Raw genomic sequence first — 26,146 nt, forward strand, 5'->3', positions numbered from 1 at the left:
CAGCGCATAAATATAGAGAAACGTAGAAGAGATAGAACTAGCAGCGTTCGATAAAAGAGCTGGGGCATGATTATCTAAGAAAGAGTTGGAAAAGAGTTGGAAAAGAGAGCGAGACAGAGAGAGAGAGAGAGAGAGAGAGAGATGGATAGATAAGTGGCGGTGAGGCGCTCCAGTCGTTGCGTGTGGCGCCGCGACGTCTAAGCACCTCCCAGCACTTGGCTACCGCGGGTTCATCGTCTTCTCGATAAGCTCAAAGCGTGCCAGCTGTTTCGATCCGACGCCACCCTCGGGAGCTTACGGCTCGCGATTAACGAGTGGACAATCGATTTCCTTGGCATTACAGAGGCCATGACGGAGTACTGCTGTCCGTCGCGACCTCATGGCCGATCGCGAAGCGCTTGCCAGCCAAAAATTTTACCATTATTTGCATTTTTTTTAGCTCCGCGTCCTTTGTGCATAATCTGTCCTGCATTCCGATAAGTCTCCTCTTCCTTCAATCCGTGTCTTTATAAACCGCGAGCCGATTAAATTGGTTACCCTATGGGGAGAACGACGCCAATATACAGGATTTACAGGAACAGAAGAGAATCGAGCCGTACGATTGCCGCGAGTTATTAGAAAATGCTGTTCGGCGAAACGGATGGCTTTAATATTTTTAACGTACGAATCGATTTAACAGCATGACATTAAATAGATTTGACTGATGTCAGAAAAAAGAAGAAAAATAGAGAAAAAAAATTGCGTGTTAAAAGGCTGGCTGTGCATAACGCAACGATTAGATTTTACAATTCAATAATATACTATTTCATATCGGTAATGTAAAAAGGATGTCGATTGTATAAATTTTAATTAGCCTCGCTACACCACTGTTATATATCTATTATTTAATCGGATAGATTTTCCATCGGCACTAGTTGAACCCATAAAATTATGTATTGTTCGAGGTGGTTGAATTTTTGTTAAAATATACACGTGAAAATGAATGTTAAAACATAAGATATTTTATAGGGCGATTGAATATTGTTGGAAGATAAACATTACATGTTCGTATATCATATAATTGTCATAATTATTAAAGTAGAATTTAGAATGGATATTTGTTGGAAATGTGTTAGTAGAGAGTGCTTCGGTGATATATATATATATATATATATATATATAGATGATATTGATTTTAAATAAAAAAAATCAATCTTTCCATTATGATAGGCATCTTCTACTATTCTTACTCCTTCGTCACATTTACATTCGAGTAGTAGTTAAATTAAATGGTAGTAATAAACTGTATGTAAATAAAGGACTCGGCAGGTAAATAAAACGTTGATAGAGTAAAGGAAATAGTAAAATATCGAATATTTCATACTACTTAACCTCGCCTCGGCGCAAAATCGATAAACATGACTCATCGAGGGCACTCGCGGTACATGCTCCTTCCTTTTCCTTCTTTACTTTTCTTCGTCTTTTCTTTTACAACATTTTCTTCATTTTCGTCAGTTTCTGCGACTCGGATAATACATACTTATGGGCAGCTATAGTCGAATAGAAATATATACGTAACGCCAAGACCTCTTCTAAACGTCATTCTTTCGTCTGACTCAGCGGACGCCGACTCGGTATTACGAGAGCTAGGCAACCCCGAGTGACGTTTGTATTGAAAAGTTTAATGCCGGTCTTGTTAAGTTATTAGGGAAGTAGATTTAAAGTTTTTATTTGTTTGTTTGTTTGTTTGTTTTTTTTTTTTTTTAATTTTTTTTTTCTTTTTTTTTTTTTTTTTTTTTTTACCGTGACACAGCTTATTTTCCTTAATAACGGGTGGATTGTCATTACGCGTCGTTTCATGCGAAAAGGAAGGACGGCCGAATCCCTTAACACGACAAGTTGTAAGTCGAGGTTGAGCTCGAGATGCTCGGAGACGAGTTGGTCGTAGAGGCGTAACGAGTCGGAGCGTCGTCGCCTTAGAGAACCGGAGAAGTGCTTGGACGGAGCTCGCGAAGGCGCAACAAGTGGGTGTAGAGCTCGTTGGTGCGGAGCCTCGTCGTGAGGTCGTTTTGAGGTAAAGGCGCCATCAGGAGCGTTGGCACCTGTTTGGTAGGACCGGAACGTGATTCGGGTCACTAGCTCATTTAAGGGAAATCCGGCTGGTAAATAGCTCTAGTCGATTAGTCATGCAGCCCGTTCATTTAAAGCTAATCATCTCGTAAGACAGTTGATATGCGAATGGTGAGCGTGAGGCGGGGCGGGTGGATGAAAGACGCGATGAGGACAGAATGTGGGATGGCGTACCCTAATCACACTAGAGAATACGATTCACTGATCATAGGTGGATGGAATGTTGCGAGGTTGCGGAGGGTAGAGGTTTTCGTTTACGTCGAGGCTGGCTGGCTTCGTGTGGCTTCGTGTTAGGGCGGACACAATTCCACAGAGCCGCAGTCCTCGTTCGACCGATTCTCCTTCCTCAATCTCGTGCCTTCTTCTGGCCTGAGCAAATACTTTCGTACTTACCGAGTATTTCTTGTGCTGGTATAGTTGAGTATTGAGTAATCGATTATCGTTTAACTTATAAGGTTATCGCTGATAAATCGTTAAGTGATTAATAATTTATTGGGACGGCAGACGTAGAGTTCGCATTGTAGTGTAATTTTATTTTTATATTGGATGAAATTATTTTGTCGCGTTGTAATATGCAAATTCTACAGTCTGCGTTGTAAATTTGCTAAATAAAAGTGTATTTTTGTCATGGCACTCTAAGCAATTTGAATCAAAAGATATTCATGATTTTGTAAGAAGGAAAAATGCGATCCATTGTAGAAAGAGACCACCTATATCTAAGTGCATTACTTACATTCAAGTGATATAAAAGTTTTGAAAAATTTTATTATTCAAACATTATCGATTGGATAAGCATTATAGAGCTTCAATCTACGACAAATGTAAAGATTAGCCATTTTAATGTAGAAATTAACCTATGATGAAAATAATTTATTATAACTTTCAATGCCATCTTTATCGTTACTCATTTTTTTCTATTCTCCTTTATCTCCTTCATCCCTTTATTATTATTATTGTTGTTGTTGTTGTTGTTGTTGTTGTTTTTATTATTATTATTATCACTATTATATATTAAATTATGACGTATCATAAATTAAATTTACTTAAATAGTGTTAACCTAGAAAATAACACATGCAATAGCGGTCTACTTATTTGGGTAGAAAATCTTTTCATAATAAGTCTAGTTACTGGAAAATTACTGGGAAAAACTTTTATGTCTGTACAATTTAATTTCACGCTGTCTTATCATGTTGATCTAAAACAATTTGCAAGAATACTACTACAAAATTTTATTTATATATGGGCAAATACGTGCATACAAATAACAGTACAATATTTAAATGTATACATTTAAATAATGAAATTGTCGAGCGCAAAATAATTCGCGAATAAACATATTGCAAATAGGCTTTATATGAAATAATTTTGATAATGTGCACCTTAGGATAATGTAGCTTTCAACTCAACGACTACACGTATATATCTAAATAAATAGTATGTAAAACTATGCGCACGTTTTTTTTTTCTCGCTAACTTTTCTTTAATTTTTTTTTTTTTTTTTTTCCCCCTTTACCTTCTTCTACTCTGTTGCTCTTGCTTTTTCTTCTTTCTTTCGCTTCTTCTCAAGGACTTCTACTTGTCCTAACACCAAAAGCGTGTCCAAACTTTCAAACGCTTTGCCAGGTCCCTCGGGAGCCCACCAGCTTTACTACTTTTTCTCTTCGTCGTTCTCTTCTCTTTTGCTCTTGCTTTTGCTTGCCTACCTTTGCTCTCCTTCGGCAATCCTTTTTTCCCTTTTTTAGCTTGCGCGCCACCATTTTATTTTGCAGTTCTGCAGATTGCCAGACTCGAAAACAGGGCTACTTGAAGCTCTTGTGCGGAAAAATGCAAAGTTCCTTAAAAGTGCCGCGATTTAAAATGCGGAGATGGAAAGAGAGGTAGTTTGAATATCTTCCCTTCGTTATTCTTCACAAAAGCAATATTTGATTTAGAATTTCATTTATAAGGAGCGATATTGCATTTATCTCGCAGATTTAAACTAATAAATTACATGAAGTTGTTATATTAAATAGATAAAAATAGAGGATACCCAACATTTTTTTTCGTTTATTCTCAAAATCAACCTACCGTTGTTTCGTTAATTTTTTTTTTATTTTAGAAAACACCGAGTTTCGTAAATTTATAAACACTTTTTAGTTACTCTTAAATTTACTTTTATTCTACCTATATTTATTATTTCACTTAAATTTCAATTAAATTCTAACAGTATTCTGATAAATCGTACACGAACATTTAATTTAATAAACTTAATGGTTTTATAATAAAATTCTTAAGAATATAGAATAAAGTAGAGATATGAGTTTAACAATTTCATTTAATTAATTATTTTCATAATAAAAAGTGTTTGTTACAAACAACAAATTATAAAAGAAGTTGAAAAACCGATAAAAGTAGCTGATTTAATGGACTTGTTACATAAGAATTCCTTTAGGCCGTCAGGTATATATTTTTGTCTTCTTTTATTACTTGAAGTTAGACGACAAAACGTATTAATAAGCTTATAATTCTTTATTTAATTTAGCTTGATATAATTTTTTTACTTGATCTTACAGAAAATAAACTCTCGACATTTATATGTTTGGAAATTATCAATTATCAAACATTTTTATAAGCTTCTTACTCGTGAAATTAATATTTCATCAGCAATAATCATAGTAATTGTGAATATTTAATTAGACTTATATATTTATACTTAATTTATTTTTAGTATATATAATATTTAATTGACACAAATACTAAAAGAAATGAGATTAATTACTTTGCTTATTGAATTATTATTGAGTTATATATATATATATATATATATATATATATATATATATATATATATATATATATATATATATATATTTATATATTAGTTTTATTGTACTAGTGTGTTAAGAACAAAAGTTAAAAAAAACTCAAATAGCATATGTAGGTACTTCTGAAAATGTTTTGCCTGCAACAAAGACCATGTTTTATTAGTAAGAGAGGGGATATTGTAACAATACACCCTTAATTCGGCTTTAGTTCATAGCGGCGATAAATGACAGCTAATCCTTATAATTATTGATTTGCGTGTTTATTACTTTGTCGATAAGAACAATTGTAATTTGTAACATTTCTCTCTTCTCGTTTAACGAAGAGCACGTTTTCTCGAATGAAAAAACCCAAAAGGAATATTCAACAGGCGGCCTGTAAATAATTTAAATTACATTTAATGCAATAAAATATTGGGAGAATGAAGGAATAAAGAGAAATAAAGAAATGATAAGAAGACAAATGAGAATGTAGGAAAAGTAAGTAAAGTCATGTATAAAGTTTGGCATTCTCGTTCCGATTGCAGAGAATGGGCTGCTCTCCTTCGAGAATCCCAACTACCATCTGGATCCGGCACGGCTGGACGATGCCCTGAACAGTAATGAAAACGGCAGTTCCCTCTACGATGAGCTTTATCAGGAGCTTGTGGGCAGCGGAGGTAGAGGCGGTGTTGGCGGCGGTGGCGGTGGCGGTGGCGGTGGTGGTGGCGGTGGCGTTGGCGTTGGCGTTGGCGGCGGTAGCAGGAGAGGCGGTAGCGAGCTGACGAGCAACACGAGGGTACAGGGACGCCACACCTACCCAGCCCTCGACATCGGCAGCATGGGTGTCGATGTAAGCCAGGGCCCGTTGATTCACGACCCCATGAGCCTCGACGCGTCCGACAACAGCGAGAATCACAATCACGGGTGAGTCGAATAGTAGTGCGCAGCTGCTCATGCGCCACTTTGTCACATGCATGCACGCACGTTGCTCGGTAGGAGGGATGGCGGGGAGAGGGATAAATGAAAAAATCAGGCGCGGAATATTATGAGAGTTAATGCTGGAGGCTGGGAATCGCAGATTATTGTTTGAACGTTTGAACATAACACGGGGTGGAAGTAAACATAAGGGTGCTTAATGTTGAAAACTGTTGTTGCTGGAAATGGATAATTCTGTGTAAGAAATAGCATGGAGTGATGTCAAAGTGTATAATTTTTTTTGACATCGCCAATGTCTATATAGGATGAAGGATATTTTTTTATTTGAAAGTAGCTGGCTTTAATCGGAATAACTTAATCAGGATTTCGGCGTGAGGAGGGGGGGGGGGGGGGGAGGGCATAGATTAGAGGATATTGGTAGATAATCGCGAATAATGCAATGTTTTCAAAATAAATTTAATGAAATTAATGGATATATTGTTGGGCGTTGTAAAGAATTTCGAAGATCGCGCGGTATTAGATGAAATTAGAATTGCTGATGGCTGTGTTTGAAAGGGGAGTGAGCACAAATTGAATTAATAAAATAAACTTATAAACTTTTTCACTGCACTATAGCGAATTTTGGCATTCACAACTTTTAAAAATAAATAGAAGAACCGAGGTAAAGTTTAACGGCAGATGGTTTAATTTCTTTCCTTGTTATATGTTTAGACAATCCAAAGAAATTAAATACTACTTAACGAAACTATTTCGCGACCAGAAAAGTTTCTATGCAGAAAAATAAATTGCACCTTACTGTATATATATAAATGAAAGCGAGCATTAATGAAACTTCACTACTATTTACATTAAATTTATTGAAAAAAAAATGTCCGTATAATTTATGTAGGAATTATATATTTTCATTCCTAAAATTCTAACCTAAAATTTTAAAAATTCGATTCTCCCTCTAACTCGATATTTCCTAAATATCAAAGCTCCATTATTGAAAAGTCATGGAACGCTTTTTTTTATTAATTTATTTCTTAAATGTTATATTCCCACTCTTTTTCTATCCACTTGTCCTTTCAACTTTGCTGCGAAATAAGAATGTTGAAATTGACTATTTATAAGCTGTCGAGTAAAATCAAGTCGAATAGTGAAATTTAAATTATTGCTTCTTGATGAAATACGCAGTTTTTCCTATATTTTAAAACTCCGATAACTTTATACCATTGAAAAGGTAAAGGTAATATCAAGAAATATATTTAGAAGCAATTTTCTTCTTCTCCTTTCTCATCTTATTCACCTTTAGAACACCGACGAAAGCTATATAAGCCTCTTATTTTCTTTCTCATTACGGTTGTTACCAACGAAAATCCCACCACCTCAACGTTTAAATAAGTTACCTTACGTAGTCTCAAGTTTCTCAGATGAAAATCGCCTCTATAGGGGGTGATCAACCGCCAAAAGCGATAGAAATCGAATTTTCATGGAAAAGCATTGTAGCGCTGGTGAATCCATTACCGACTTTTGGGTTAACTTTGTTATAACATACTCATGTATAAAAGGGAGAGGGAGAGAGAGAGAGAGAGAGAGAGAGAGAGAGAGAGAGAGAGAGAGAGAGAGAGAGAGAGAGAGGGAGAGAGGGAGAGGGAGAGAGAGAGAGAGAGAACGAGATATTGAATGAGCGAACGAGAAGGAAAGGAAGTAAGGCATGGAGAGAAATTGTGAAAGGGACAAGGGAAATAGAAAAGGAGAGCGAGAATGTGAGGAAGGGAGGAGAGGAGGAGAATAGGAGAGAGATAAGCGCCTAAAGTCGCGTTACTTGCTCCTTCGTTTTCATACCATTTTCCTTAACCGTGATGCATCCATTTCGTGGTGTGTCTACTCTACCATGAAAAGCGAAGGAAGATTATATGATTCTAAACCCAGCGTCATCCCTAATAGCGTGTAATGCTTATCAATTTTCAGTAAGTTGAGCTGACAATATTATTATCAAGACAATTGTCGAAAAGTACTGTCGGTATTCTTAAAGTTGTTGTTTTCTTTTTTTTAATTTAATTAAAGAAAATTGAGCGATACGTGTGCTTTCTAATAGCTATATTATGCTGATTTAAGTATTTTATTATACTTGCATATTTTATTATACATGCATAATATTTGCAGTTAAATTAATATTTCTTACATACTTACCTCTCGATTTTTAAGATTAATGTTTATGTATGATCCAATATTATCATCACTAATATTAAAATTTTCTAGATTGAATTTATTGAAAATCAAATTACACGATGAAATTTTTATTTGATAAAGTGAGAAGAAAATAGATGTATTAATGAGACGATAAAATTTTCATTAAAAACTTTAAAAGTCGTATATATATATATATATATATATATATATATATATATATATATATAGAAATTTTTATCTAAAATATTATTAAAATTAATGTTTCATCGAATAAACAATGTAATATGGCGATTTATATGCTGATTAGCTAATAATATAGTTTGTGAATAAAAATTAAAAAAAAAAAAGAATAAAAAAAAAAAAAATTAAAAAAGAAAAAAGAAAAAAAAGATTCATCTTCAATTATTAAAATGGCCTTATGAATTTCCATTTTCATTCTCTAATTCGCGAATAGTTTCGTTCGAGCTGAAGATAACCAGATAACTTCTTGAACCTAACATAGAGGCAGCATAGGAAATAAGATTGGTGGTCGAGGAAAGCTTCATGGTCCTTAAACTCCAAGTACTCGAACATAAATGTAGAATCGGATGGGAACGGCCGGACGAGCGACGGCAATTTTTTACAAGAATAGGTATACTAACGATCCTGTCTAGGGTTGGGAGTACACTGAGCGTAAAAAGGGGTGAGATCCAAGCGCTGGGAGCTCGTGTTAGATCGTTTCCGAGCTTGTACCTCGCGGCAGTTACACACTCACCCTTTTGGCATCTCCGCTCGCTGCTCGCTCTTCCATCTCCCTTATTCTGAATGAGATGCCAATCGATATTGCTCACTTAAGTTATGAATCCTTTTGCGTTATTTTATAATATTTTCTCCGCCATAAATCTGAGCATTTCGTCTTCGATCTCAAGAATTTTCAAGAATCTCAACAACCAAAATATTTAACATTTTACGGTCAAAGTTTTTTCTTCTCTAGTTTTTATTTTCTATTACTATCGTTATTATTATTAATATTATTCTGGTTTCTTTAATAGGCTAAGAAATAATTTCAAGATCGAGAATTATAAATTTCACGTGGATTTTCGCACGATTATGCAACACTTGAAATAACCAATGAATTAACAATTTTTGTAATTTAATTGCATCGACAAACTACATTATTCGTTACATACTTTATTCTACTTTACGGCAAATACATATTTGTTTAATATAAAAATTATAAAATATTTTACAATATTATTATAATCAACATATATCGTTGAATGTGAGTTAGAAAATCATGCAAAGTCAATTTGCCCAAAAATACAATACTTAATTGTCTGGATATTATAAATTTTAAATAATACGACTATTCGGAATTTATAAAACATCGATATACATGAATAATTCAATTTACATTATTAAAATTTACAAATTGTCATCCGTGCCTACCACACATACTTATCTCTCATTAGCATATCCCAAGTATATCATTACAAAACAGGCAAAAACATTTCCATTCAGGAATTGCCGTACAGTGATATAAAAAGGACAGGCCCAATTGCTTAATGAAATTCAGGGTAAAAAACAACAAAAAAAAAACACAAGGGCGAACGGCTACAAACAGCTGTGGTTCACAACATATAGATGTAGGACAAATTGAAATTAACGAAGAGTAAGAGAAAGCTTGGTTTAAAAAGCTCCTCGTACACTCGACGACCGCGGAAACTTTATCATCTTGTAATTAGACTGGATGATAATTAAGCAGAGGCTACAAGAACCAGGATGTGCCTTTCTCGCACATTTAACGTGGCCGACTCGTGACGAGAATGTAGGACTGTCTCTCGCTATGGCGCTTCGCAACTGTAATTGGGACGATGAAAGAGAGTGAGTGAGAGAGAGAGAGAGAGAGAGAGTGAAAGAGGGAAGAAACGCATCTCTGCATCTCGGCACTTTTACGTCTATTTTGTTGATCAATTCTAATATTACTATCTTTCTCTCGTTTTTATTGGCAACTACTTCCTCCATTATTCTCATTTCAATTCGCTTACAAACTTAAGCTTAAATAGATTTTCTTATAAGAATAAAGGAATGAGCAAAAAAAAGCAAATAAAAGTCTATAAAAGCTTAACATTTATATACGTCGGCTTTAGAATTACCGTCTCATAATATTTTGATAATTTTACATTCACGCGAATTTCCAGCGAATATTATGTCAAATATTATTTCATATTATTATTATTATTATTATTGTTATTTTATTAAAAAAAAAACAATCATTTATTTTAAAATCATATCGTATGTAATGTACTTATAACGCGAGAATAAATACGTAAACATTTTCCTAAATGATAAGTAACCGTGGAATATAAACATTTAATAAATATAAAATTATCCGGAGTTCCGTGTGGATCTTTTCGAAAACAAAAGGAATCGACTTTTTCATAATTTAATATTTTATATGTTATAAAATATATTGATTTTATATTCTACAGTAATGTAAAATTATTATACTTATATATATATATATATATATATATATATATAGACGTACACACATACACGTTAGAGCATATATTTGCACTTGTAATCGTAGAAATTTTCTACTAAAATATGCGGTGAAATCTTACTAGATTATTAATATAAAAAAAAATTGCTCTATTCTCAATTTAATATTTATATTCCATGAAAGATTCTGCAAAATTTGCATACTAATATAAGTATTATTGTACCAAACCTTATTGTTATAGGAATTTCTTACTATCTCAATTCATATTTATACAAATCAATATTTATTTCAAAATGACGGTAATTAAAAATATTTTTCTTCTATATATATACTTAATTTAGTAATGGTAGTCATTGTTTATATATTTTTATACAGTATAGATCAGTCAATAGCTTCGAGGAACAAACAAGTATAACAAATATTTTATATATTTTACAAAGAACTTTGTCTTTTATAATTGAACTTGTAATAAAGTTTTAATGTTTCTATAACGAAAGCCATTTCATTATTTTAATTAAAATGAATAGTATTATACAAGCCCGTTAATAACTAAATGAAAAAGAAGTAAGAAAGTACTTCGTCGTACCATTAATTATATAATAACTGAGATATAAATAACAATTGATAACCAACAATCGAGAGAAACTAAACTTAGCGTCAGAATACCGAAGAGTGGCCCACGTTACGGTACACACATACGCCATCATTGAACATGGGATCTGCCAACAAGAGCGAGTTTAATGCGTAAATGGCAGTTTGAGTGTCTAGACAGTAGAGTATCTTTGTCCTCCACACCCACCACCGCCCCCCCCCCTCTTGCCACAGCATACGGTCCGCTATGCGTCCGTTACTACTCACTTCGTTTTACTCTATTTGCTCGACTCCCCCTTATCACTCACTCGCATTCTCTCTCTCTCTCTCTCTCTCTCTCTCACTCACACGCTCTCTCTCTCTCTCTCTCTCTCTCTATCTATCTCTATCTCTCTGTCTCTCTGTCTCTCTGTCTCTCTGTCCCTCTGTTCCACTTCCTCCTTCATTCACTATGCCAGCCTGAAATATATATCGGCATTATTTGGGTACTCTCGTGGAGTCACTTATGTTTCGATTTTACGAGATTGCACGAAACTGCTCGGCTTATAGCAGTGCTTATAATACTGTTGATGTCGCGAGTCTTGTAGGTGATTTCATATTTCATGGTGAGCGTGAAATCGACGACGTCAGGTGCTGGACTATAGGTAGAGGAGCGGTGACATTTAAGTAGTAAGTACCTACAATTAGTCGGCCGCGGCTCTGCATATCAACTACTATATGAAAATCAAAGATTTTACAACAGTTTTCCTTTACGTTGAGATTTATTAGCCATTAAGAGTGTAATTCTTGTTAATAGTATGATACGTAGATGCTACTGAATGACTAATAATCAATATTTACGTCCTGAAATTACATTTTTATTATTTAAATACAAATTTTAGCGAATATGTAATGAGAAACGAGGTGGCTTTTTTTTTTTTTTTAAATTTCCATTGATTTACAAAGCTATTTAATTATATCGACAGCTATTAATAGCAAAGAGTTTAAAAAGGAAGACAAATTTTGTCTATGAAATTTTTGTCAACCCATCAATTTATAATTATAAACCTTACAGAATATATAAACAGAATTTATATTTCATTCTGACACTTATAAATACTATGAGAAATAGATATATTTCTTTAAAAGAAGCGAATGAAACAAAAATCTCATATGAAAGGAAGTAATAGGGAAATAAAAACTTCATCACATTATTATTTTACGTCTGTTGATATGATGAAAACTGTAGTGCAAATAAATAAATTAAAAAAAATAAAGTAGAAGAATAAATTCTACAGAAAAAACAATAATAATGAAGTTTTTCATATTATTGTGCTTTTATGTAAAATTAAACTATATAAAAAATTTTTAAATTTTACTTTTTAACATATTCCTCTTAAAACTGTTACTTTTCGGCAATATTATAATAAAAAGTCGATCGCTATCTTCATGATATAGCATTTTTTTACATACACTCTTGACAAATTTTAAAAATTACATAATTTTTTTACTGTAAAACTTTTTGTCTTTCATTTTATAATCATTATAAATGGACTTCGCGAGGAAATTTAGAAATAACTTCTTTGTTTTTTCTTAATGGATTTTATAAAGATTCACGTTAAGAAATGAAATCTTTTTGGAAGACAAGAAACTTATACGATATTTATATGAATGCTGAAGAATTGTTAAAGTAGGCGAATTACCTTATATTTCTCTATGTAAGTTCATAATTTAAAATTATTGTGCAATGTTGTGCTAAAAGAATATGAAAATATTCTTTACAATAGATCCTTTTTTGACTACACAAAAATATGAGAATCTCTATATAATAATCTCTATTATACATTTGTATTTATGATTTGTGAAAGTATAAGGGAGAGGAGATAAATGCAGATGAAGAAATGAAAACGAAGTAAAAAAGGATGGAAAAGCACGTGCAAGTATATATAAGTCTAATAATGAGTTTGTGACTATTTGTTTGTATAATTTCAATTATTGCATGACGATTTTAATAGAATAGACTAATTTGAATAAAAAGCTACATTTGCTTTCGTGTAACTTAAGCTACATTTAAATATCCCAAATTAAGTAAGTAGGAAGATGATATGCCGTTAGATGATGTTGCCGATACTTGATAATAGATACTTGCCTAATGCGCTACGTGTGCTTATCTTGATATTATATTGTATTATCGAATACAAAGACAATGTTGGTTATGGCGCAGTTTGTGCTTTTGACATCGTATCACGGATGCTTGTCACGGAATAACCATTAATTTTCAATTTCGCTGAAATTGTCTGAGAAAACTAGCCAAATTACCGTTCATTACGCGGCATATAAAATTACACAAAATAATAATCCGAGTGCAGGCGGAAGCGCTCCCTCGAGAAGCTTATTGAAAGTTCAAGCTCGCCAGGCAGCCCTAAAATAATCAAACAAAAAGCCTTGAGACAGGCGCTGTTAATATTCGCTCGGCGAAGGTCGCGCGAGTGCAGGCGAAGAAGCGCGAGCGCGAAATAAAAGTCGCGACCGAGCTCCGGGGTAGCGTTAATCGGCGAGGAACATCAGCGCCTCGGAGAATAGTACACGATTCCTGAGTTGTGCTGGCCGGAAGCCGAGTCTCCCAAAAGGGGGCCAGATACCGGCGACGCCACCATGACTGCCGGACGGAAAAAGGAGACGAGACGGCTTGGTGTGTCGTTGACCCCGGCGCTCCCGATTATTCAGCTATCCGCTCGTTTCCTCGGGGCGCGTGCCTCGACCTCGTGGCGCCCGACGCTTATCTACCCCAGGATCCGGTAATTAGGACTTTAATTCGCCGCCGAAAGTATCGCTCTATAAGGTGAGACGGCGGTAGGGGGTAGGGGATTGGGGAAGGGGCGAAAGACAAAATTGTCGACCGTGCGGTTCTTGGTCGAGGGCAGTGTTTACGAGGGGAAAGTGCCAAGTCTCTTTAAAGAAAAATAATCATTCCTAATTCCTTACTTCTCCTTTTTATCGAGCATACTCGCTTTAAAGTGTTTAGTCTTTATTGTTATGGGCCTATGCAGCAGTCGTTTGTCGTTAAGTCTTCCGTGGCCTTTTAAAATAATATAATTAACAAATCGTACGTTTTATCGCGTTTATTTCTGCGAGTAAATTCTAAAGAAAAATTAATTCCCTTGAATATTATTTAAAAAAAAAAAAATAATAAAAATAAATAAATAAATAAATAAGTATTCGTCTACCGAATGTATTGAGAACGATAAATTAGTGTATAAAAAATTAATTAAATGTTGCTTGGAGGAAAAGAAATTTATTTGGCCATTTTGAGGAAAGTTTGGAATTTTACAACAGGCTAAATTCTCCCCACGACCAATGCACTTTCCTCGAGAGTAATTGGAAGGTTACAACAAAATTTCTAATAAATCGTTATCCAAATTTTATTAAAAGTAAAAAAAAAAAAAAAAAAAAACACAAATAAAACTAGACGTGATTACAACATTAGAATTATCAATTTTTTCATACAGTCTTTTTTTGTTTTTCTTTTTTTTTTTGTTTCGTTTCGTTTTGCTTGTCTTCGGGTAACAAGGATAATTTAAACAAAAAATCTTCGCATTCTATTCAGACGGATACACATTTTCATTACAAAATGACAAATGAGAATTTTCCGCGAGTAATTTTTACAAGAGCAATATAAAGCTCGATCATCGCTTCAACGCCATACTACGGCTACAATATGGATCTCCCCGCTTTCAGCCTTGCCAACTTCCGTTTCCGTGCTTTCACCTACCCGTGTCTCAACGACTCTTTTCTCTTTCTTACTCTATTTTTCTCTCCCCTTTATCCTTCATTCTTGGTCTTACTCAACCCACCGTAGTTGTTTTCTTTTATGTTCCTCTTATTTCTCACTTTCTTTTCACCCTATTATCTTTCTTTTGCTCTGTCTCTCAATCATATCCTCCCGCCTTTCAGTTAGACATTTACATACAAATAATATTAAGAAAGAAGAAGAAAAAAAATTTATCAGTCTAGAGTATTGTAAGTAATTTTCATTTGTACTTTGTGTATCAAAAAACGCGATTATACTTTTCTTATTGAAAGGATCATAAATAATATAGAGCGAAAAATGATTAAAATAATAAATTTCTTAAAATATATTAATTAATTAAATACAAATTAATTAATCTCTGCAATGTTTATCAATTATTAAACGATTTATATTTACTTTAAAAACACTGAGTTTTATGTAATATTCAAATAAATATTTAGCGTTTTAATAACAAAAATAAGCAATAAATAAGGCGTTTGTATAAATTTGCAAGAATAATGCTGAGTATTTGTTAAAAAATAATGTCCAAATTCAAAAAATAAAACAAAGTAAATACGATTATTCCCAATCATTTGAGAATTTGGATTTTTCACGGCCACAATGAACGTAAACATTGCCTATATTCTTTATCACATATAGTTTCATTATACTAACGATCAATGTTTATCATTGTAATTATTTACTGATATTATCAATTAATTGTAAAGTCGAGAAAACTAAAAGTTTAAGAGTTATGAAAAATTAACAAAGGTTTTCCAAATAAATTCCTTCCGAAATACATGATTCGTAGATCTAATGAATTGAACGTGAGATAAGATCGATTTTCTTATAAAATATAAATAATATAAGAATTTATAAATTATATTAACGGGAGCATAGGTATTCGCTTATTTATTCTAGAGAAATTACCAGAGAATTTTGCTTCAGCTGCAATAGATTTATCGCAGCTCAATTTTCATTTTACCTTCATATTTATTTTGGAGTCTGCGAATTATGCTTGTTCCACGCAATTTTACGCCAATTCGAGTTTCCCTAATGCGCGCTCTCTTAAAATACTATAAAATATAAAAATATAAAAATCATATCTTATTCTATAAGGATTAAATTAAATATGCATTAGGTCGGATATGTTGTAAATTTGGGTTAATATTTCATTTGGTCAAACCATGATCTTTTTACAAATAACCCGAATAAATATTTTGAATTCTTTTAAGAAGAAAAATTCGTATTTAGAAAAACTTATGGCTTTTCATGAAATATATTTTTTTCATTTTGTCTATGCGTGTCACACATCGATAAATGAAAGAATTGAGGATAGTTGGGGTTTGGGGGAAGTCGTAGGCCCGCACGCGCATAATAAATTTTAGAGACTCTAGTGGAGAATCGCGCATCTTTCTCTCTTCTGCGCTATCGGGGAACGGGGATTTAAGGGATTTCGAGTGTGACCGAGCGGAGAAGAAGAGTCTCGATCGATCATCCCAACGCCAGCCACAACCTATATGACGACTGCGGATGCTCACAGATGCGTGTAATTAAAATGAAAAAATATGCCGAGAGATTAAATCAGTCATTGGTCATTTCGGCATTTTTTTTTTTCCATATATGAAATTCATGCATTATAAAGATAATTTGTAATGCACGATAGAATGACATTTTATTTCTAGATCAAATCACCGATTTGACGTTTTTTTTTTTTTCTTAGTTATTTCGTATTAATAGATTTTTGATATACACGGAGTTACAGTTTTATTTATTTATTGTTTATTTGCTGTTGCCCATAACATAGTAGATATAAATAAATAATATTTCAACTCATGTGTGGTATGTATCAATACGCAATGACGTATTTTACTGGAATTTAATTAAATATGATGATTTTTTTTTCTTTTATATAGAAGAAAATCGTCCATGTTGAAAATAAACTTCTACCCAATTTAGCACCAAGTTATTGTCAATTATCTTACCCAATTGTTATCAATGGTTATTCTTGTAACTGCCCATCACTCTAATAATTACAAACTAATTAAAAAATTATCGGCCGTTTCCTTGAAAAAAAAAAAATTAATCCAGCAGACTAGTCGTTCTCATCTCGACTTTTTTTTCTTCTATTTTTCCCATTGCCTCTTCAGCTTGTCTACGGTGGAGATTGGTCCATTTGATTTTTAATCGCCCCGCGATCTTGCTATTTTCTTTTTCCTCTCATCGGTCCGCGCCAGCTGAATAAAATAAAGACATGACGGAGAATTTTATCTTCCGCGGAAGGATTCTGAATAATAAAGTGTAATAGCCAGATACATTGTTTTCCATAATTATAGGTAATTTATTTGCTTAAAGGGAATTGATAATACATTAAATTAATATACTATTTATACTTCCCATACGTTCTTATGAATTTTACAATATTTTCATTTCATGAATAAACTTTAGAATAATATCGGTAAAATAAACTTCAATTTTCGTATTTTTATTATTACTATTTTTCATCATATTTTTATGCTTTTACTTTGATTGTTTTATTCAATGAGAATTTGTAATTACAAACATAATTAGCTATCGATTAGCTAATTAGCAAGCATATTGATATTATTATTTGTATAAACGGCTTGCAGTACGGCCAACCTTATCGGATAATTATGATATTGGCTAAAAATGTGTTTGAAAAATATTTTTAAACTTTTATTTTAGCGATTCTATGAAGTATGCCGTCAATTATAATTCCATACTTTTATTAAATCTCCAGTCAAAATTAATTTTAATAAAGGATATTAGCTTCTATTTCTTAATTTAGTGGCTACTTTTATAGTCACAAATTCGGAATTCAATATTAATTCTATTAATAATAATAATAAAATAATGTCATTTCACGTCTTATTTGATAAAACGCAAACTTTGAATTTTATGAATCTTTCATGCGCATTTCATACTTTGTGTTTGAATAAAATTGTGAAAATGAGAAACTCCCTTTACTTTCATAGAATGAAAACAAAGTTGCAAAAAAATTTTGTTCATAAAAATATTACTTTACTACTATCTCACGTATTCCCGTATATAACTAAACCACTAAATGGAGATTTGTCCTTAAAAAAAAAAAAAAAAAAAAAAAAAACGCTAAAGTTGAGTTTTTCTAGAAGGAGTACAAAGAACAACCTAAGAATAGTTGAACACTGGATTAAGGAGGCAAGAAAAGAGTAAGGAAAGAAGAAAGCTTCAAAGAGGAAAAGAGGATAGTGTATATGAAAGCTTCGGAGAGAAAGAAATGGGCAAGTTGGAGCAATGTCCTCTTTCAAGACTTCCGAAGAATTCGTTTCGATTTCTCCCTTCCTCTCTCTCTCTCTCTCTCTCTCTCTATATATATATATATATATATATATATATATATATATATATATATATGTATATATATGTACTATCGCGGAAGAACTGCATCGGATAAAGCAGCGCGTTGTCCGAAAGAGAGAAGCCGCCTTCCTCTTTTCTTTATTCCTTTTCCCTCTACTTCTACTGCTTGTTTTTATTGGTTTGTGGCGTCGTCCGTCTCTTTCCCGCCTCTATTGATTGGGCTGCGGTATTCTGTATTAGATTCAGTCGGTAATCTCCAGCGCACGCCGAATCTCCCTTCATCCATCCCCTTCCCATCCCAGGGGCCCGTCACACAACCTCACCATGTCAAAACGCCGACCAACCTCGCGATCGCTGACTCTCTCGCTCACTCGCGAAATTTTGCCCTCGACTTGCCTGTACATTCATATTTGTGCATTTGAATGGACGTTGCTGTACTGCCATTCAGATCCGCTACTCCCTCAAATGCCATATATCGTCTGTTTTCTCTTCTCTACTTCGTTAAACGTATATATCTCGTATTATATCTCTGTCTGTCAGATCTCTGCCGTTCATTCGATTGTATATTATTATCATACATTTTAGCATCTAACCTAATCCTTACAATTACAATGTTAATAAGCCTACGTCAATTCCTAATTAATTAGACTATTTATTATGATTTAATTATTGATACGAAACATTTATTTTGTAAGTTTAATTTTATTATTGCTTTGATAATTTTTTATTCTTATATACATGTACATTTAACTTTAGTAATTATGCATATATATATATATATATATATATATATATATATATATATATATAAATTAAGGATATTCAGCAATATTGTAATGTAAAATTTATCGATCGCGCAATCATGGAGCATTCAAATTGTTAGAAAATCATAAATATATCCGCTGAATATGTTGATTTTTCAGTTGAAAGTACAGATTGTTTAAGCTGAGTGATTTTAATTATAAAAATAGTAATTATTACAGACTATTTTTCTTCGTCGTCATTCAATAGAGTCGATTAGTTCTTATGAAGATGCTTTTAAATGCTCGATAATTGAAATGAGAATGTAAATGACAGATTTATATATTAGTTTCATTTCATTTTATTAAATCAAGCTTATAAATTTAATGTAATTTTCATCAAATACAAAAGAATTGTGAATAATACATAGAATAGCCAATGGAAGTTTTCATTATTTATTTTAAATGCAAGTGCGTAAGCGAAGTTCGAGAGTCTTCAAATGTTCAATGAAAATCGATCGGTAAGTGATTTTCAAATGCCTAACGAACTTACAAGAAACTTAGGCATACATTTATTTCCACATATGTGTGGCTACACCGCACGCCTGTGTGCGCGCGTACGTGCCCGCAAATATGCAAAGTTCTTGTCATATTTTATCCTTTATTTGCTTTCGTTATTTTTAAGTACATTGGCCAGCTACATGAAAGGAACCGAGTCCTTTTAACGCTGCTATCGCGCCGACATCCATGATTTTCTCGAGGGCTGAACATACGTGACAATGTACTTCTTGTGCCCAAAGAACATTTCGGTCTTTTGTGCGAGAAATATCGACCAAAGCGTTGACCTAACTTGGCCGACGAGTGCTTGTGACAGTGTATTTTAATGTTAATTTTTTCAATTTGAAATAATTGACTTTCGACAGCGTAGTTCTATGAAACTGAATTCATTATTTCATTATTCATTATTTCTTATGATATAAAGAACTGATAAATATTCTCGTAAAATCATTTGCTTGATATGTATTTGAAAAAGATTTTCGATAATATTCTAATTACATTAAATTGAATCGCGTAGATAAAAGAATTTTTACATAATTTAAATTAATTAAATGCAAGTATAGTGATAAATAATTATTAATTATTGCTGCAAATATATCATGATATATGAGATTTTCATGGCTTTTAAAAAATCGTAATTCATTAATAAAAAAAGTTAATTCTTATAATTTATAGAATTAATAATTTTTTTAACATTTGTTAGTATTTACAGTGTATTATTCACTTTTTGCCGCCTAATACATTATGTATAAAGCAAATATTGTAACTAGATCGAATGATATAATGCATTTACCAATTATGACAAATTTTATATATTTTATTTGATTTAATTGTCGAGTTTTAAAAGCTAAAATCAATGGCGATGAGCAAGGAATAAAATATTTTATTGCTATTTTATACAAATTTTTTTTCTATATATTATATATTTATTAGATATTATATATTTATCTGTATTGCAGTAAATTAAATTTATTTTTAAAACAGCATTATTATTTGATTGCAATCAATTTTTACGTTTTCATATATAGATTTCCGCACCAGACAAAGTGATTAGTTTGAATTTACAAATTTTGAATTAACAATGCGACATTAACGTGATTTTATAAGGATGTATATAACATTCACTACAAATTAGCAAATAATTTATAGTATTATTTATTTGATAAACAATTTATGCTCTCTAATCGGCAAATAATGAGTAATAATCTTACTACAATGACGCAGATTATTGCATTGTAATGCAGAATTAATATAAAACTCATACCATCGATTGATCTTCAACATCGTCGGAGTATTTATTTTTGCGCGTGTAGATAGTCGATGGAAGAACAGAAATGAAAACGAGCACTAGAACATCGGTATGTACGTCCACTCGTGAACGATTCATTCGAATTCACAAAGTACTATGTTAAAACGGAGTTCAGTAGTATAAACGTACATTAGACTCTGGCTTCTTTCTCTCTCGGCCTTCTCTCTCGGCTCCTTCTTCCTTGCTCACTCCATATACATCGAGGGAGATTTGAAAGTTTCATTGGGATACGATGTGCGCCCTCGGCCCTTTTTGTCTCTCGTGCTGTTCCCCTTGTTCGCCTGGTTTAATTATTCTATCTTTATATATATATATATATATATATATATATATATACTATATATATACTATATACTATATACTATATACTATGTACTATATACTATATATATATATATATATATATGACTAGGCTGGAGAGCATTCCGTGAGTTACACAGACTTTTATAGCGGTTATCATGGAAATTACATCTTTGCCGAATCATTGTAGTTCTCTTTCAAACGCCATAGACTCGCTAAATTTCTTCCATAAATGCATCTATAATAATAAATAATAATTACACTGTTTGATTTTTTTTTATCGTGAACTAGTAATCAGAATTACTTTACTTTTACTTTACTTTCGTACTCCATAAACTAATGTAATTGAGAAATACAGCAAATCGACAACAATGTTCGTCGAATGTTTAATATTCGGGCCTTCATTGCTCATTGTGTACCTCGTTGTATGAGGTTGTGTCTTGCATCACAAGAATACATATATTACAATTAAAACATCTCGAATAGTCATAGACGCGATTAAGAAGGGGATTTTATTTTAAATATATCTTATATTGATAATGGGATCTTTTCCAGTTGGAAATGTCGTTTTAATAATATTTCTTCCTCAATTTAGATTCTTCATACGTATCCATCATCATTATTTGCACAAGTTATCTCTTTCAACTAGAAATTATTATGTAATTATATAATTTTATAAAGATTATAATTATAATAATATATATATATATATATATATTACTTTTGATAATGCATCTTCGACTTGTAGACCTATAAAATTGTATTAATTAATTACTTATCGTTAATAAAATTCATTATCATTGAAGCAGGTGACTAATATTCAAGTTATTTAATTGAACTCATAAATTAAAGGTCGGCATGTCGCAATCTTCCCAGATTAAAACAGAGCGTAGGAGAAATTCAAAATCCTAGCGTAGTGACACATAAACGTGCTCCTTTCCATTTTATTGCAATAACACGAAGCAATAACGAGAAACTTGCATCTAACGAGGATTTCCCAAAATCTATAAATTTTATCGAAAATTTAAAGTCGCGACGGTCGCGTAGGAGGGAATCACCCAGAGCGCAAGAAGGATATAATCTCCCCCAAATCCGCTGTCAGTTTCCAACTGCATTGTCCCGCACAAGGCGCTAGACAGAGTGAGAGTGCAAGAGAGAGTGTAAGAGATAGAGCGAGAGAGATAGAGAGAGAGAGAGAGAGAGAGAGAGAGAGAGAGGAGGTGGAGGAGAGCGAAAACACGCGATGGGGAGCCAGGCGGCATTCACCCTCGCATACATAGAGGCAAAATGACGTAAGCACGTGAGCGAGCGGTGGATCGCGGCGCGGGTCGGCGCGGGTCGGCGAGGCGGAAGGGCAAGAGGACGGGGTTCGAGTCGAGGGTGGCGGCGATGAGGCGAAAGCGGGGGAGCGAGCGATGGTGCGCGCACGAAAGGAAGCGAAAAATACCGAGGCCGTCCGAGGCGGTTACGGCAACGGCTCACGCAGCCGGTTCACGGAGGGATAATCAGTTCGTGTCACGACGCGCCGAAGCTTGCGCCGTCCGTCCTCTTCTGGAACACGCTTTGTTTATCATAGCGAGGAAGCCCGGGACTGGGAAGTCGAGATCGACACCCCCCATCGCGGCTCCCTCCCTCCACGTCCCCCTCCTCATCCTCATCCTCCTCCTCATCCTCCTCCTCATCCTGCTCCTCCTCTTCATCCTCATCATTATCCTCGTCCTAGTCCTCCGTCCTCATCCATCCCTCGTCCTACTCACCTCGACCGTCTCATTCTACTAGCTCTACCGCTCACGATCGGCTTCCCGATCATCATCATCATCTCACACGCTAACGACGGACAGATGTTCCGCAACGAAAATTCCGAGGTGGCAAAGCAAGACGGAGGAAGGGCCAATAGTGGGTCCACCGGACACCAGAACGCAAGATTATCGAGCGAGTAAAAAGACTCGTGGCGAGCTTTCACGGGGGCGCTCACTTTTTTCCCAAGCTCCGATGAACAATAATACGGGTGGCTTGGTGGTGGAGGTCGAGCTGGTGGCGCGTCGCATACCCGCGTCTCCGCATCTCAGAGTAGCCGGCAGCTGACTGTGAGTTTCTTTATTCTCCCTCTTTCTCATAATCCTCGCCTCTTTCCGCAACCCCTCCCGCGCTCCGTGGAACTGCCACCTGAGTCGCGAGACGGCAGCCGCGTGCTTGCGGGGAGCTTTTTGCTTAGCGTGCAGCAAAACACGCGGCTAACACCGCTTTGCTGCTCTGACCATATAATTGTCGAGCCTTTTCACGGCTCTCGTTTGCCTCCCCCGCCCCCGGAAATTCTACAATTCTACATTCAGGAGGATACTTGCTAGAGAATGCTGATGATGAAATAAAAAGGGAATGATTTTTTCTTTTACGCTGCACTGTTGCGCGCATTGTTAGTGGTGGTGGGCGTGTGACGGATTGGGGGGAGGGAGGGCGGCTGATGGCCTTATTAAATACCTCGAAGTTTAACAAGAAATTAGAGGTTTTCCTATTAGGAGGCTGGTAATTTTATGCGATAAAGCCACGATTAAATGAACTTGGCCTTAGCAAAGAGCTGTAATAGATTGCAGGGAGTTGGCAAAGTTTTGAAATACGCGAGCATATAGAATATTAGAGTGGAGGCAGAATTTTGTTCCTACATAAGTTATGAATTTGTTGGCAAATTAATTGGATAGGAGAAATGCATAGTTTGGAAGTACAAAAACTTCACTCTAAAAATTGTCGTTGAAGTAACGAAAGTACGAATGGGAATGGCGATACAATGCAAGATCCATGCAATAATTTCCAAGTCTCTTGGATTATTCATTTGGATTACGAGAGTCACTCAGGGACGAGCGCTTACATCATTTGCGTAGGTAAGCAATGGAATTGCGCGCGCGTACATATTGAAAATTGAGGTTAGGTACGGCGTGGCCAAGTTGCTCCGCTCAGCAAGCAAGTTCTTCATAATAATCCGGTAATTACTTGGCTGAAAGTACGGGGAAATGAAAAAAAATAAATAGAAATAGACATAGATGTAGGATGTGGGATATGATGAGGATGTGGGTATGTTAAGAAGGTGGGTGTGAGGAGGTGGATGATGAGTAGGTGTAAGTGGATGGGAGGAGGTGGTAGATGGGTTTTCGGGTGGTCGTGGATAGGGTGGGGAGCGCGGTGGCATCTAGAGGGCTTGACGTACTGGCGGGGGGTGGTGGATGAAGATGATAGGGATGGGAATGGTGCGGTATCGTGGGAGGGGTGCCGCGGTGGGGGCGGGATGTTAAGGGGTTTGGCGGTAGGACAAGAAAAGGCGGTTGGAAGAGAGAATGGAGGAAGAAAGAAGTGCTATAAACGAGATCGTTAAAGGTAGTGGCGAGAAACGCAGATCGATAAAAGCAAGCGGCAGTCGTGGCGCGGCGATGTATACGGCACATCGAATGCTCGCGAGCGAACGAACGCAAAAGAGAGAGAGAGAGAAAGAGAGAGAGAGAGAGAGAGAGAGAGAGAGAGAGAGAGAGAGAGACGGAAGGAAAGCTCGTGTACGCAAACATGCAGAGCTGAGTGGTGTGCGTGTAGAGTTGCACATGCCCGATGAACTACGGCGACGCGGAGTTGCACAGCTGCGAATGCAAAAGACCGCCGGACGATCGATTGGCGCCGATAAAAAGAGAGATACGGCACGCGTGTAATGCCTTTAATGGACACCGTGTACGGCCCGTGAACGGCTGAACCGATTCTTCACTCGGTACTTGTGGTTTATGGGGGGCGGTGGTGGTGTTTACGGGCGGGGGCATAGGGGCGGGGGGGGGGGGGGGTTTGGGGAAACAAGGTTTTGAGAAGCGGCTGAAAAACAAGGTTTTGAGAAGCAGCTGAATTTGACGTATCGCGGTCAGTCGACCGCAATGATTATTTAGTCGAAACGTGGCCGGATTATCTCGGGAAAATGATCTTCGTACGTTTAAATCTCTGATATATTTTGTGAAAACGGCCGAAGAACAAGAGTGTGGCACTTTATGGAAAATGTCGTGTTCGAAGAAGGCTGGAGTTTCAAATGCTTATGTCATGACAATATGACAGAGAATTGTCATAGTACAATTGGTGACGCGAAAGAGCATGCGACAGTCAATGCTAATTATAAGTGATGTAAATAATGATATTGAGGCTCTTTTGTAAATCTTCTTTTGAAAATTTCTTGTAAAAGCTATAGGATCGAGTGCTGCTGAACATTCGTATCTTTGACAATTTATAAATTATAAAACGTATGTTAAAATGTGCAAAGAACTATTTTAAAATCGAATTTAATTATTGTATTATTACAGAGCCTAATTTGAAAGGACAAAATTCGCAAATCGTATAACGAATAAGCTTTTATTTCGATTTTTTTGCCTTTTGTTTAAAATTATGTTTTTTAATAACTCACATAGTAATTTCATTTAATTAAAATTAAAATTCAATTAGTTTAATGTAATTTCATTCAATTTAATTTTAATCTTCTCTATTATCCGCGGCATTTACAATTTATTCTATTAAATGTCCGAGAGGAAAAAGATAAACAAATTAATTAAATATTTTGAGTCAGATGAATGTACGCGCGAAAAAAATTAATTTAACTCCACGATATTTAAGCTGATTAAACAATTAACGTGCTTATTGAGGATCGAACAATTTTCTTTATGCTAACGATATTCGATAAAGTTTCATTGATAATTTATGCAAAGATACAGGGCCAAATTCTTTTACATCAAACAAAATTTATTCACTTTATTCACTGACATTTATTACTTAAGACATAATCTCTGTAATGATGATAATAATGTTTTATCCTCCGTTTACCTAAAAGTCTCTATTTTACTGAAAAATTTTACTTGTCACAGCACGATAATGTACAGGATTTAGATTCATATTCAACGGAAATAAATAAATAAAATATGTGCTTAAAAAATATAAAATCTCTTCTAAATAAGAAAAATAAAATTTAAATTTTGAAACTTTTAACTTTGGCAAAGATCGTATAAAACCAATTTCGAATA

General features: G+C 34.6%; 1 protein-coding gene across 1 annotated transcript in view; it reads left to right on the forward strand.

Moving 5' to 3' along the window:
- The window catches only part of LOC105364333 (amyloid beta A4 precursor protein-binding family B member 1), a 137,411-nt gene that overhangs the window by 83,814 nt on the left and 27,451 nt on the right, over window positions 1–26,146 (forward strand). Inside the window, exons 2-3 of the mRNA XM_011502231.1 lie at window positions 5,439–5,579; window positions 5,661–5,817. Coding sequence (XP_011500533.1) covers window positions 5,439–5,579; window positions 5,661–5,817 — 298 coding nt within the window. The remainder of the gene's footprint in view (window positions 1–5,438; window positions 5,580–5,660; window positions 5,818–26,146) is intronic.

The sequence above is a fragment of the Ceratosolen solmsi genome, unplaced genomic scaffold, assembly GCF_000503995.2.
Source record: "Ceratosolen solmsi marchali unplaced genomic scaffold, CerSol_1.0 scaffold31, whole genome shotgun sequence".
Classification (NCBI taxonomy): domain Eukaryota; kingdom Metazoa; phylum Arthropoda; class Insecta; order Hymenoptera; family Agaonidae; genus Ceratosolen; species Ceratosolen solmsi.